Source organism: Verticillium nonalfalfae (assembly GCF_003724135.2).
Source record: "Verticillium nonalfalfae strain VnAa140/NRRL 66861 chromosome Unknown scaffold_26, whole genome shotgun sequence".
NCBI classification, from domain to species: domain Eukaryota; kingdom Fungi; phylum Ascomycota; class Sordariomycetes; order Glomerellales; family Plectosphaerellaceae; genus Verticillium; species Verticillium nonalfalfae.
Genome location: NW_021167251.1, coordinates 26,939 through 41,414, shown reverse-complemented (window position 1 = coordinate 41,414; position 14,476 = coordinate 26,939). Strand labels below are relative to the sequence as shown.

The 14,476-nt window shown below is 53.5% G+C and overlaps 6 protein-coding genes across 6 annotated transcripts; 2 read left to right on the top strand and 4 right to left on the bottom strand.

Annotated features, from left to right (window-relative positions):
* Positions 1-511: 511 nt before the first annotated feature.
* On the top strand, positions 512-1,487 carry D7B24_004566 (uncharacterized protein; the record flags this gene model as incomplete). Its single annotated transcript, XM_028638734.1, has 2 exons — positions 512-1,397; positions 1,462-1,487. 2 exons carry the CDS (start codon positions 512-514, stop codon positions 1,485-1,487), a joined length of 912 nt encoding a protein of 303 aa, XP_028496642.1.
* A 459-nt stretch (positions 1,488-1,946) lies between these two features.
* D7B24_004565 (uncharacterized protein) lies at positions 1,947-3,003 on the bottom strand (the record flags this gene model as incomplete). Its single annotated transcript, XM_028638733.1, has 2 exons — positions 1,947-2,781; positions 2,840-3,003. 2 exons carry the CDS (start codon positions 3,001-3,003, stop codon positions 1,947-1,949), a joined length of 999 nt encoding a protein of 332 aa, XP_028496641.1.
* A 1,555-nt stretch (positions 3,004-4,558) lies between these two features.
* RPS20 (40S ribosomal protein S20) lies at positions 4,559-5,025 on the top strand (the record flags this gene model as incomplete). The annotated part of the gene is made up of 3 exons (XM_028638732.1): positions 4,559-4,571; positions 4,626-4,757; positions 4,820-5,025. The coding sequence occupies 3 exons, from the start codon at positions 4,559-4,561 to the stop codon at positions 5,023-5,025; spliced, it is 351 nt and encodes a 116-aa protein (XP_028496640.1).
* A 1,049-nt stretch (positions 5,026-6,074) lies between these two features.
* On the bottom strand, positions 6,075-7,332 carry D7B24_004563 (uncharacterized protein; the record flags this gene model as incomplete). Its single annotated transcript, XM_028638731.1, has 3 exons — positions 6,075-6,208; positions 6,375-7,092; positions 7,150-7,332. 3 exons carry the CDS (start codon positions 7,330-7,332, stop codon positions 6,075-6,077), a joined length of 1,035 nt encoding a protein of 344 aa, XP_028496639.1.
* Positions 7,333-8,216: 884 nt separating this feature from the next.
* Positions 8,217-9,957, bottom strand: D7B24_004562 (uncharacterized protein; the record flags this gene model as incomplete). The annotated part of the gene is made up of 4 exons (XM_028638730.1): positions 8,217-8,895; positions 8,945-9,177; positions 9,235-9,837; positions 9,895-9,957. 4 exons carry the CDS (start codon positions 9,955-9,957, stop codon positions 8,217-8,219), a joined length of 1,578 nt encoding a protein of 525 aa, XP_028496638.1.
* A 1,040-nt stretch (positions 9,958-10,997) lies between these two features.
* CWH43 lies at positions 10,998-14,171 on the bottom strand (the record flags this gene model as incomplete). Its single annotated transcript, XM_028638729.1, has 5 exons — positions 10,998-13,137; positions 13,202-13,243; positions 13,339-13,465; positions 13,513-14,013; positions 14,081-14,171. The coding sequence occupies 5 exons, from the start codon at positions 14,169-14,171 to the stop codon at positions 10,998-11,000; spliced, it is 2,901 nt and encodes a 966-aa protein (XP_028496637.1).
* Positions 14,172-14,476: the final 305 nt, after the last annotated feature.

Genomic DNA, 14,476 nt, shown 5'->3' with positions numbered 1-14,476 from the left:
ACGTTTCCGCCCAACCACGCAATCGACTTGACAAGGACAAATGTTACGCCCGATCTGTTGATGCGGTGAAGAGGCGGTGCCGCGGGCAGTTGTTTGATCTTGTAATGAAAAAAGCAAGACTTAAGGGTTCGTCAATCATCATGTCATTCAAATTAGTGCTCTTGCTGATATGGAAGCGCCAGGCGGATTGGCGTCGCCAAATACCCTTCAGAGGCTTGTTGAAAATGTGAGCTTCCCGATCATTTGGGAACATGGCGTGTTGCCTTTCCTCATCGAGTTCGTCCCGTCATGGTGCGGGCCCAAGCATACCATAAGCATCACCAGGGGCAGAACTCAAGGCACTCGTCGTATCTGTATCATGACAGAGAAGCCCGTCTCCAGGGTTCGGCGTGTAACAATTGCCGGCCATGTCTGTGATCTTCTTCCGGAGACCCATAAGATGACTGTGAGCTTTTTATTTTCCACCGGTGCTGTTGAAAGGCTTGTCTGGGCACGGGGCCTAGCTAGCGATATGCCAGACGAGACCTGCCTGCCTCGCAACCCATTCTACTTCAGGGAACCCTGTATGGGGGACAGTATTGGCATCGAGGGCACCCGGGCCTACGACGACAGCACAGCAACACTAGGTCCCTGTGTAATAGTTGGGGGTGGTGCCTACTGGCTCGCCAACTTCCATCCGTTCATCAACGCCTTCCATCACACCCAGGCAGTTGCTGTTCAACATCCATCTCCTATGGATCGTGAACGCTGCATGGTAGAGGAGCACGATACCTTGCCACTCGAGGTAGACTTCTCACTTGGTAAGCTGACTGCCACGTCTGGTCTCGACCTGGAAACTACTCGGGTGTCCCACGACCCTTACTGGGACGAGTGTGGCAAGGAGCCCCCTCTTATTGTGACCGACTGGATTCTTATCAGTTCTCTTTCTCGAAACGCGAACGTATTGCGACGCTTCCCCTCCGAAACTATGCCACTCATGAAGCAGGAAGTCATAAAAGATACAGCCCCAATCACACCAGGTGCCATCGTCTACTCAACAGGGCGGACATCAGGCCCACAACGGGGTCAGATCTGCGAGGTGCCTGCCTATGTCTCAGCTGCGTCCAACGGTACAGGCAAAGCCACCAGAGAATGGTTTATTGAGGAGCTCCTAAGTGAGGACGAACCAGAAGACGATGAATGGATCCGTGGCGGCATGGGCTGTCCAGGCGACAGCGGCGCTGCCATCGTGGACGCTGAATCTAGCGCATTACTGGGCCAGCTCTGGGGCCGAAATGCATACTATGGTCCTGGTCCGCGCGTTGCATACTTTACACCTGTCACGGATCTATTTGATGATATACAAGAGCGCTGCGCTCAGCAGTCGAGACCCCAGCTTCCGGCTGATTGCGACGACTGTGATCGTTATCCAGTATATCCAGGGTGTCGACGCTGTTACGATCTTCGAAACTACCTTGACAGCCGACGCAGCAGTCGCGAGTCGTTGAGGAGCATGATTGGTGGTGTAATGGACAGTGAACGTGTCGCACGCGCGGATGTGATGAGCATCACTGAGGGTCCAAGCGAACTGGCGACGCCGAAGGACCAGTCATACTGGCTAAGACATGCTGGGACTGAGGATGTCGGTAACAGCTTCCCTGGTACGTCGTATGGGCTTTCCCCTGCAGGACCAGCGAACCTCTTTGGAAGTTTCAGTTTTGCACAGGTATCCAGCACTCCCAAAGTTTTGGACGTCAAAAGCCCATACGCCACGACGTTGAACATTGAAGAGCCTTACGAGGTATCTGCCGACGCAGGCGTCGGCACTAAGAGACAGGCTGTGGATTTGCCCCTCGCGGGAAGTGCCAATCCCGCTAGCAAGAGAGCCAAGATTCCTCAATGAAAACCATGAGATTGTCTTGGTTTTGGCTTTTAGATAGCGCTGCTCTAGCAATACCGTCCATACATCAGCCAGGGAAGCCACCCCTCGCCATCTTCTTTGCTCTCTGATCTCGGCGGTTGTGATTCGCCTTGGACCCCTTGTTCGCTTCTTTCCTACGCCGCGCCGCTTCTGTATCTTTATCATTTGCCGGACCAGCGACATTGCCGCCGCCACCGCCGCCACCGCCGCGGCCCCTTCCTCGTCCCCTATCTGAGCCGCCGCCTCTACCACCCCGAAAAGATGATGGAACCCCAGGATCTGTCCCCGTATCTTCTCCTCTTCCCCGCCAAGATGTGCTTGCCAACTCCGTCTGGATGCCGGTGAACGTGTTATATTTGATTTCCAGTCGTCGTTTTAACCGTGGGTTTCGACCCAGCATGACAGCCCAGCCCTCGATAGCTTCGTCTGTCAGTCCCGTAATTTCCCGCAGTTTGCCGCGAGGGTCACTTCGTCTCGTGCCTGCGTCGCGGTCAAAGACATTGGGATCAGCTTGCCAACCGCGGAAGAGTGTCTCTTCATTGGCGTTACCGTCAACCTCGTCCTCCCCGCCAGCAGCTGTGTCTACCGCGCCGCCCACATCATCGGCGTCGTACGTATCATCGCGCTCGTCGTCGTCCGAGTCGAAAGCTGCGAGGGCGGACATGATAGCTGCCTTGTTGGGTGCTGTTTTGCGGTCGGCTAAGACGTCGTCAGCAGTCTTTGCTGGATTACGCTTGCCGAAGTGAAGATTTGTCATCTCGCTGGTGAGCTCGTCATCGTCGAATATATTCCGGCGCTGAGGAAGGGTTTGTGACGGGTTTGGTGCTGAGCGCGGGGCCATAGTATTCTCTGGAAGTGATTCGATGGTAGATTGGGAAGATCTTAAGAATGTCAGTATTTGATACATCGACTTGGGATGTGACTGCTCGGCAGACTTACAACAGCTCGGCACGGTCCGCAGCCGCCAATTCTGGTGGCAAATCGTCTTCGAGAAGCTTAGCTATGACTGCTTCGGGATCCTCGCCGAATTCGTCAAGCAATTTGGCTACAAAGCCGGATCCAAGATCAGGAAACAGATCCTGGATTACTGCGATTTGGCTCATTCTGTGAATGTGCATCTCCATACCATCATCGCCTTCCGCAAGGCCCTTCCCCTTATCAACCTTCTGTCTCCTTCTCTTGGCTCGTGGACGTGAGGGGCCAACACCTGCCTTCTTGAAGCCCTGCAGAGTCTCAAGCCTAGCTTTCAATGTAGGTGATAACGTGCCAGCATCTTCTGCGCGTCGTAAAAGGATGGCTAGCAAAGGCGTTGCGCTGACAATCTCGGCAACCAGAGAATCATTGACGTTGAGAGGCCCGGAGCGATGCGCCTCGGCGATAGATATGAGTTCGAATAGAGAATCTGCGAGCATGCCCCATCGTGCTTTGCCGTTTCCGTTACTCCCAATTTCTATGCTTTCTGTGTTTCTGGAGTTGCCGTCTTCCGTAAGTCCAACCAAACAAAGGTATGTCGTTGCGATGATGACTTTCCTGAGCGGTGGGTTCATAATCTTGTATCTCGTGATGAGACCATCTAAGAGATCGCTACCTGCCAGGATGAAGGCGGCCACATCACGTGAAGCGTGTATTAAATGATTCAATCTCGTGAGTGTTCTCTCCAGGGCCACGATGTCGGTTTTGAAGCCCGCATCCAATTGCGTGATAAGGGATTTCTTCAGGGGCGAGAGGCTCGTTTCTAGGACGGCGGGCTGTGTCGAGAAGAGCATTGAAAGTGAGACCGAAATGTGAGCTTTGGTGTAAAGCTTGGAAGCATCGGCGAGAACTTGCCATCTCGTAAGCTCCGGCGGTGCATTAACAGCTATTCGCCTGGCAAAAAGGTTGAGGGTTGAGTTGAGGAGTGATTTTGTCGTCTGTGAGGCACCTAATATGAAGGAAGGGCTTGTCTGCGCAACTTCTTGGATGAATGACGCCAAGAAGAGAGTCAAGCTGTCGGCCTGCGAAAGAATGTCATCGGCCTGAACACAATATGTCCGTGTCGATCTGTCCCATGCATCCAGTAGAGCATCCCAGTCTTGCTGACTGAGGTGTGAGCGAAGTGAAGGAGGGGGAAAGGGCGCCAACGGAGGAAGAACTTGAGAGGATACCATGATTGTACTGCAATGGAGTAACCGATGAACTATACCACTGTCATGCACGAGGTCCCCGGTTGATCCCGTGAAGCTCGCGACGTCTTTTATATAAATGCAGCTCCAGCAACTCAACCTGACGTCGCCGGATGAATCATCAGGATCCCTGTTGCGCGATGTGGACGATAATGGGAAAGATACCTAGGTACAAGCTGGTGAGGATGACCCCACACTAGTCCGGATATAGACTAGCGCCAATACTTGCTTGCTTCACGCAAGCCCTACCGGCCCCACAATTCTGTTTGAACTCCACGAAAAAGTTCGCGATTCAGATCTCAGTCTCTTTTTACCCCTCGAAGCTACACTTGCCAATCCGCCTTCATCACTTTGCCGGTACGTACAGCTGTTAAATTAGAGGGCAGGGCCTATCATCAACTCAAGACGCTTTGAGACTATCGACAGAATACTGACATTGTGACAGAAACGTCTACCGTTCGAGTCGTGAAGAGCCCATCCAACCAATACCATCACCATGTCGTACAAGCGTAAGCCGGCCAACATCCAGGCGTCTCGAATAGCGGACTGACAATTTTTGGCAGAGGAGAAGGGTGCCCCCGGCGCTGAGGTCAAGACCCACAAGATCAGAATCACTCTGTCTTCCCGCAAGGTCCAGGCTCTCGAGAAGACCTGCACTGAGCTCCTCGAGCGTGCCAAGTCCAAGGACCTGAAGAGTACGCACCCCAATCTTGATGTCGGACTACGAGCGCACCGAATGCTAATCACTTGCGAACAGCCAAGGGCCCCGTCCGCCTCCCCACCAAGACCCTCAAGGTCACTACCCGCAAGACCCCTTGCGGTGAGGGTTCCAAGACCTGGGACTGCTTCGAAATGCGCATCCACAAGCGCCTCATCGACCTCAACGCCCCCACCGAGATTGTCAAGCAGATCATTGTCAACATCGAGGCCGGTGTCGAAGTTGAGGTCACCATTGCTGCTTAAGCGATATAGCCCGACTTGTGTAGCACATTCTCGTTCCCGCACACAGCCTAGCTATCTTTACGGGCAACCACCAGTACACTAAGATGTGCTGATGATGGCGTGAAAACTGTTGTCTTCACAGCTGTGTCCTCGTCGTTTTGCTCCAGAGAAGGAGTAGATGTGGCAAATTCGATCCCGGTCGCTGCATAGCGGCCGCGGAGCAATACAAGAATATTCAAGTAATGGTTGATCAATTGTGATGTCTCGTCCATGCCCTGCACCAACCGTCACATGTGTGGCCCGTACAGATTGTTATACATTAGTATCTTGTCCCCTGGAGAAGCTCTATGAAACTCGGTATTCCTCAACCTAGTGCCATCATGCCATAATTAAAAACGAAGTTGAGGATGACGCGTCCAATTTGACCGTTTGCGAGACGCTGTGCCAATTCTAATCTCTACAAGACTATCGTTATATATTCCATAAACATGCTTCCCGCATAGGAGGCAATTCGGGCATCAGGCCTCCCTCAAAACGACCCGTTTGAGCAAAAGACTGCCATTGTGCCTTTGACTCCTCATCATATGCCTCGACTGGGAGCTCAGTGTCTTTGTAGTACGCTGGTGCTCCATCGGGAAACCATATTCTTGTCCAGGACCCGTTGAATGCTCTTATCCCTGGACGGCCATCTTGATATGTGACTGTCTTGCCGTTCCACTGTGCCAGCTGACCGTCCATATTCTTAGTGGCGTAAGATGATAGGTTAGGATGCTGTTTGGAGCATCCTGGCGGATATGGGCCAGCGCCGCCGCCGCTGCCTGCCACTGCTGGCTTTGCAGCTTGAACCCCGTTATTAGAGCCGCCAAAAGGATTGGAAGGTGGGTTGCCTGTCGAGCTTAAGGCTTGGCCGAATGGAGATGGATTGCTTGCCTGCGTGAAGGGACTTGCTGCCGCTGCTCCGCTAGACTGTGATGCCTGGCCGAACGGATTGTTTGCTGCGGGGACAGATGGCTGAGCCGACTGGCCAAACGCACTGGTCGTTGCAGGCTGCGTCGGGTGTCCGAAGGGACTCACTGCGGGCTGCTGCGCAGGCTGTCCAAAAGGACTTGCACCGGCACCCTGGGCAGGTTGTCCGAAAGGGCTGGCCGTCGCTGATTTCGTCGGCTGTCCAAAGGGGCTCGAAGTCGCAGGCTGCGGTGCTGGGCTGAAAGGATTAGACACAGCAGGTTGGGATGGTGCGCCGAAAGGTGAAGCACCTTGCTGGTTCTGTTCGCCGAAAGGACTTGCTGGCTTGACAGTGCTTCCAAATGGACTTGCCGTGGTGTTCGAGTTGGAATTATTCGCCGCCACGCCAAATGGAATTGACGTACTTGGGTTCCCAAATGGATTCGGCTTCTGTCCCAATGCGCTCGTCTGACCAAAAGCACCAGAGCCTCCCGCTGGCTGCGACGCCTGCCCGAACGATGGTGCCCCAAAGGGGCTGGGCTTTTGGCCTAGTGCTGACGCCTGTCCGAACGCTGATGTCGTCGAGGGCTGGCCTGGCTGGCTGAAAGCTGGAGTAGGCTGGGCCGGCTGGCCAAACGCCGGCTTTCCAAATGCTGAAGTAGTTGGCGGTGGTTGTCCAAACGCCGATGTCGGTTGCGAAGCTTGTCCAAACGCGGGCGTGCCAAAGGGACTGGGCTTCTGGCCAAGTGCATTGGGCTGCCCAAAGGCACTGGTACTCGAGGGCTGTCCAAAGGTGCTCGCACCAGAGTTATGTGCTTGGCCGAATGGGCTACTAGTGTTGGAGGATGGAGTGTTGCCACCGAATGGAGAAGAGGATTGCGCATGGCTTGAAAAGGGATTCGAGGAGTTGGTGCCAGAATTGGACTGAAAGGGGCTGGCCTGCGAAAAGGCAGATTCAGCTCTATTTTCCTTAAGGAATTCGCCGGTGGTGCCGCCGGGCAGTGTGTTTTGTTTGCAGATATCGATTCGATTCGGATGACTGTTTCCAGCCGCAATGATGAACTGTATCGCACCGTCGAGATTTCTGACCGTTGTCTGGATCTGCTGCTCGGCCTGTTGATACAATTGCTGCGCTTCGTTGAGCTAGAGACGGTCAGCCAATGCCAGGTCTGTGGACGGAATAAGCTTCGTTCTTCGTACTGCCTGCTGTGGACTGCCTTTGGACGCTGCCAGTACGTGATGCAGTCGCATCTCCTCGAAGCTCTGTTCTCGAACACTGCCTCCAAATAGCTGCTCCGGTGCGTCCCGGCCAGGACCATACGCAGAAAGAATCCATTGCGGTCGCTCTGTCGTCAAGTCTTTCTCGATAGTCTCTTTGGTCATTGAATATGTGTTGGTGCCTATACTAAATCAGCCATTCTAACCACTGTGATTGTTTCATCGTCAGTTTCTGCTACGAACCATTGTCGCTGCTTCCGTTTCCGAATCCACCCCCGCTTGACGGGTTGTTGAAGGCTGAGAATCGATTGCCAGTCTGGTTTCGGTTTGTGTTTGGGTGTTCAAAGCGACAGTTCTCTAACAAATATGTGAGCAATGCGGACAAGACAGGTTTTTAAATACATCGTCAGGATAGCAGTCGCTCCTGTGTAGTGGGGGACGCACGTCCAAACCTGCAGTTGCCTGCATCCCAAAATTTGCAGACAACCATGGCAAGGTCAGAGGAGGCAGAAGTAGAGGTTTATACCCGTCTCGTCGATTTCATTTCGGGCGTCTAGATGGAATATTGATATAATCCTGGTCACAGACTTGTGCGTTTGGCTTTGTCGTAGTGGTGAAGGTCAATAGGTGGATTGGGTTGATAGGTACGTTCTTCACGCGGTTCAGCCTTTCTTGCTCAGCCTTGCTGCACGGGAGGACGCGTTCTGAGTGCCACAAGTGGAGAATAATACAGTTCGTAAAGTCACAAGTCCTCGGCAGCTCGCACTGTCAGTACTTCTTGATCTCAATACCATCGCCCACAAGCGTTCCGATACAATGCGATGCAAAAGTAGGTCAATATTCTATCGAGATGTTTATTACAGATAATTCTCAATGAATCAATTCAATTCGTGAAAACGTTTCTCATATATCAGCCCGCTACACCCCGTACACCAGAACCGAGCGCTCAGCTCAGGGCCTCCAGCTGCTTTGTGTTCCTTGGGTACATACCCAAAGCATGACAATTTTACAGTACATTGACAAGCTGACCACGTTCGTTCAATTTCATCCTAGTCCCGCCTGCGATACTCCACGAGGCAGCCATCCTTAACGCTGGTGAAAGTGTCGCTCAGCTGGAATTCCGACACACGGTGACGTCCATACTCAAAGTCCGGGCTACCCTCGCCAGGGTCCACCACGCCGACAGCCTTGCGCAGGTCATATAAGTACAGAGTGCGCGCCAGCGTCACCATCATTTCGACGTAGGCCAGGCCTTTGCCGATGCAACCGCGAGGACCCACGGAGAATGGGCAGAACGCGCTCTGCGCAGCGGTCAAATCGACCTCGGTCGTGGCGCGGCCCGTCGACGCCCTTGTAGCGCCAACAATCCACCTCTCGGGCTCGTAAGCAAACGGTGACGAGTAGTATTCCTCGTTGTGGTGAATGGTGTAGTGGGGCGTGCCGACAACGGTGCCAGCGGGAATGAAGCTTCCATCAATCTTCAAGCCACCCGGGAGAACCTCCCGAGGGAGCAGACCACCGACAGAGGGCGAGAGACGCATGGCCTCGTCGACGCAGGCGCGGAGGTAGGAGCACGAGTTTAGGGTCTGTCCCTGATGAATTTCCTCCACATCACTAAACTTGCTGCGGATCTCCTCTGTGGCCTTTTGAAGAGCTGCCGGGCTACGGGTAATGTAGAACAGAGTAGCGGCCATGGCAGTCGAGGTGGTGTCGGAGCCAGCAATGATACTGTTGGCTAGTCAGTTGCCAACGTTTTTCAAGCGGTGGCTATACTTACAGAAGGTTAGATTCGCTCCACAACTCGGGAGTAGAAAAGCCCTGGCCGGTTTCGGGGTCCCGGGCCTTGAGCAGGTGGTAGAAGAAGTCGCGTCGGTCAGTATCGTCGCCGAGCTTCGTACGCTCGGTCAGTTGACCCTTGCTGTATACCATGTAGCGAGCACGGCCGGCAGCAATCTGGGGGAACAGGAACTTGTCAAGCTTGAGTTTGTCGACGATTGGCATGGTGCCGCACTGGGTTTCTGCGTCAGCACGTCATTAAAACCCTTCTCTCCTATGAATGAGACCTACGATCAAGTGACGCTTGGTTGCGGCGGCAATTAGATCGAGCGCGAAACGGTTGTCAGGAGCCTCAAGCATGTGGAATGCTTTGCCGTAGGCAAGATCACCCAGGATATCCATGGCAAGGTAGTTGCACCAATCCGTCATGTTCTTGGGTGTGGACCAGCCCTTCTTCTCCAGATTATCGGCGCCAGCGCCGATTTGCGTGGTGAAGGTCCGTACGTTGGCCAGAATGTAGCGCTCCATCTCACGGATGGCGTTGTCGGAGAAAGACTGAGCCATGACGCGGCGCTTTCGCGCGTGTACGTCTTTGTCGCGCGTGTTGTGCGTGTTGGGGGCTGGGTGTACGAAGGCGTTGTAGAACTCGGCTTTGCGAACGTTGGAGCGGAAGCCATATATATCCTTGAGGGCCGTGTTTGAATTGAAAGACACGCTGTTTGGGCCGAAGCGAACGATTTTGCCATATTTCTCGTGCATGCGCCAGAACTCGAGGTGGCGGTCCCCCTTCCAGGCATGATATAACTGGTAAGCATCCGTGACTTTGGCAATGAGTGGCCCCGGGTACTTAGCCAGCGGGTGGAAGAAGATGCGATAGACAATGAGGATTATCGTCTATGCCTCTGGTTAGGCTATGTTTTCTTGACATGGGGAATTGCCTTGATAACGTACATACAGCGCCGCGGCGGCGGCGATGAGCCCTAGCCAGAACCACAGATGACTGAGGTTAGCCATTCTGCTCTGTTTCGAGATTGTGCCGGTATCAGGTTGGTTGTGGTGAATCTTCTACAGTTCACGCTGTTTGTGATATCACTTTTCGTAGGGACGAAGTCCAACCCAGCTTTCGAGATAAGCAAAAAGGCAGAAAGAATTCAGACTCTCTCCGATGAGGAAATGAGAGTTAAGTCCCCGCACATCTTCCGCCATCACCTCGTCATGCCCGCACACCTTATACACATCCACCTCCCTCATCCGGGGTTCCCAGCCCCAAACAGAGCTCGGCTTACACCGGTCCAACTTCTCCAAGACGCTTCCCCAAACTTCCCCAGCCCCACGACGCTGTCACTTGCCCCATTCGGCCGCCCACGGCTATCGGCGGAACGCTCATCCATGGCCAAGTACCAAATTCTGCACACATTTTCTGACCTCGATCTTGAAACGTGCGTATCGGCTGCCCAATCATTGCGATGACATTACCCACCGCGGGCGGCATTACGCGGAGCAGCGCGGGCCTGGAGGACGTCCACGCCTGCTTTCCGCGGTGGGTCTTATGCCGGAACACTGGATTGAGGTGGGGTCACTTCTCCGCCGCCGAAGGCACCATGGTGCGGGCCGACTGTTGAGTATTCGTATGGTTGCTTCCATGGTCTCATCTTGAAGTGATTACAACTTTTTATCCCCCATCGTTGTCCTGCTGCTTTGTTGTCGCATGGCAAGTTCTGGCGAGTTTTCGCAAGTCGTGATGGCTTGTAAGACGTAACACGCATTTGCGGACGTAGTCTACATTCCTGTGTTCTAGGCGCATTATTGTTTCGGCCCTCTCGTCGATTGAAGGTTTACTAAAAAATATCTCAAGAGCAGAGGACACGGACAACAATGTTACGGGATTAGGGACAACATGACCGCACGCATGGACGTGTGCGTGTAATTTAGTTGTTTGGGTGTGGTCATCATCAATTGTCAATTCTAGCACTTTTGTACATATTTCAGTTTACACAACATAGAAGAGACCATATTTTCCAACCAATGTTCGCCCCATTCCAGTCATTCAAACCTCAGTTGTTGTAGTATCTGGGCTCGTCGAAAACATGGTATCTGTGATCACGGACGCCCTGGCCTCGGAACAGTGCCGGGAATCTCCAACCCACAGGCACATCGTCCTCATTGACTCGACGGTTGCGGGTCTCGTCGTCAAGAGCCTCGATCGCATTACTCTCTGCTTCAGTTGCGGGAATGACGAATTTGGCGGCCTGCAGCTCTGTATCCGTAATGGTGCTACGACTGACACGCGCGTATGCCACTCGCTTGAGACGTTTAAACAGGATGTACTCGCACCAGCGGTCCCAGTCCGACGGGTCGACATCATGCATGCCCGACACATCGCTGACATAGGTGTTGTAGTTGCCCTGGAGCGGCTTGGTGACAAGGTAACTAAGGAGGATCGCGGGGCGCGGGGTCGAGCCCATGAGTTTCGAGAGGTAAAGTGACTGCAGGCGGCGATCTTCAGGGTCTTCTTCCTGGCCCGAGTGGAAAACAAATACATCCACCTCGCGGCCGTAGACATCCAGTGTTGCATGAATTGCCGGCGCCAGCTCGCCGACAGGAGAGGGAAGTAGGTGGTGCTCTGACTTGAGAATAGGGTACTTGGAAAGAAGCACTACGCCCCATGTGTGCTTGTTGGGACCTGGGCCATAATCGACATACATGCCGAGGTCCTCCGCAAGAAACTGAGAAGTGTCGCGGTTGCCCATGATGATGCGCTGACAGTCCGTCTCAATGAGGGCCACGACATCGAGTTCCATTTCTTTGATGAGATCACGCATACGGTACTCGGATGACCACATGTCGTTGTCCAGCGCAAAATGAATCGTCCAGACGCCCGCCGTCATGACACGATCTTCTCCGTGATACGGCTCGTAATCGTTGGTTGGGAAACGCAAGAACGCAGCCGAAAGGAAGAACAGGTTGACTGCGATGGCGGCAGCCCTGTGGAACTCACGGTGCTGGAATACTGAGGCTGATGGGCGCTGGGCCTTCTTGCGGCGACTCTGTGCTGTCGTTGAGCCAAGTCCCAGCACACCGAGGCCAATGAGCAGCATCATGGTCGCCATGACCCAATCAGTGTGCTCACGCACATAGGGGCCGCCCGGCACAAAGGCGTAGGCAACAACCCAGACAGAGAAGAGGACCAAAAAATTATAAAAGAGAAAACCTAGGCCAAAAGTGATGACGGGGTTCCTCTTCGCAGCACTGCTGATGATTGGTCCCGCAATGGCCATGAGATAAACCGTTAAAGCAAGCGCTCCGTAATAGCCAAACCAGTTGTGGTGGTAGGTTACAACATAAGCACCGGCGCAGCCAGCACTATATGCAGCCCAACTCGTGACCAAAGAAGGGCGAGACTGACCAAATAGCACACCAGCTGTCATAGCAACACCCGTCAGCCAGCCATATGTGTTAGCAGTCGGTCCACGAATAGGGTAGCCCTCCCAAACCCAGAGAATCATGGTGCTGCTGTCGGAAAGGAGCCAGTGCATGCCAAAGAAGACACCACCAGTGCCGAAAGCTGCTAACAAAGATGACCCACTGCGCTGGGGGTCAGAGGCAGATTGGCCGCTTGTTAGGGGCGCCTTGCGGGTGAAGCGGAGGGCGGCTAACGTAGCAAGGATACCTCCAATGCCATTCCAGCCTCCATTCGCAGCGTGCATGATTGGCCAGACAGGGTTGTTGGTCCACCAGGCAAACTTGATGGCGGAAGACAGGACCAGACCGAGAGTAAGAGCCAGGAGTTTTGACTCAAGTCTTCCTTCATGGACAGACTCCGCATAAAAGGTGGTGGCCCAGCCCAAACAGGCCATTGAGACACCGAAAGAGACGGCAAAGAGGCGATAGACTGGGGACTCGACCTTGTAGGCCACGACGGCTGACAAGGAAAGCAGGTGAACGATGCGCTGGTTGGCAACGACCATTCGGCGAAGAGGACCAATGGATAGCAGGAGTGGTGAAACAGAAGCCATGACGACCACTTCGTAACCGGAGAGGCCCATGTACCACAAGGGGAAGTACCAAACGGACACACCCAGGCTGGTAAGGATGGTCCAAAAGATGTAGCCATGATACACCTCCGCAACGGTGTCGATAGCTTCCGTCCAAGTGAATTTAACGGACAAGATGCCGGCAGAAGCCTTCTTTTTCCTAAGTGTTGGTCATTAGCGGAGTGCCACAGTGACAAAGGTCCAGCGGGTGTCGATCGACTTACTCCTTCTCAAGGACTGCTGAGGGAACAGAGGACCGGTTTTCACTAGAACCAAAACTTTAGAATCCAGTCCTATCGCGTTTTATTTCTTTGAAAATGTACGATAGGTACAACGCTATTTCGGAAGCCAATGCACGTACCCCTTGCTCGCGCCCTGAACGTCCTTGATGATCACTTGGAATGTTCTGAAGTCGTAAGCCGTCACAGCGTCGAAGGCGACATCGAAAAGAATGAGCGACCATTCGAAGAAAGCGTAGGTCGTATAGGCTGCGTGGGTCAGCACAGTGGCACGTGCAGTAATTCGGCCAACTCACCTCCGGGCACTCGGTGGACCTTGTGCTGAATGAAGAAGTAGATGAGAGGCACGAGTGTGCCAAAGAAGGAACTAGCAATGATCTTCCTGTAACGGATTGCCTTGGGATTGGATGGGCTAAGGGTAATACAGCCAATAGTCCACGGCACCGTCGCAACGATGTAGGAAATCATGAAGATATCATGCCATTGGTGGTCGTCAGTCGAAGTGACGTAGGTGAAGCCACCGCAGGTTAGTGTTCGGAAGATGCCCATCGCAAAGATGAACTTTGGCAATGTTTGGCCAGGCTTTCTGGTGAGAAGATACCATAAACCGACAAGGGCAAATCGAGGGCCTGAGGTGATAGCGATGAAGAGCATAAAGAAGGACCGTTCGGGATATTTGTCGCCAATGGTTGCGGAGACGGAGGGGAACCATTCTTCGGGGTACCCGTACCACTCATTCTGGACGATCTTCTTGTAGTGGAGAGAGACACCGACGATAAATGCGCTGATGAAGGCAGCTAACATGCGGTCAGTGATGCATCAGGTGATGCGGAGAGCTGGCCACCAGAGCCGAGGGGCACATACTGTAGGCGACGGTGGTATGCAACCAGCTCACCCACTGGCCACCGAAAGCCAGCACGACACCTCCGTCCTTATCCTTGTACCTCGACGACATTTCGACAGGATTAAAAGCAACAACAGAGGTTTTTAAACAGCATCCGAACAATCCGGATGCGAAGAAAACGGGGGCGGACGCAGTGGCCGACCAAAAGAGCGTTGGGAATATGGAGGCGACAGATGGGAAAGAGAAGTGAAGCGCGGATCGCGTGTCGTGTCGTGTTCGGCTATGTTCGTCTTGCTTGTGACTACCTACCTAGGTACCTACTTCAGGTACCTGGCCTTACAGCCAATTCGAGCACTCAATTGCTGGACGGCTTCAGCCTCCACCCTCTTCTGGACTAGCTCACTGATAAGATTTGT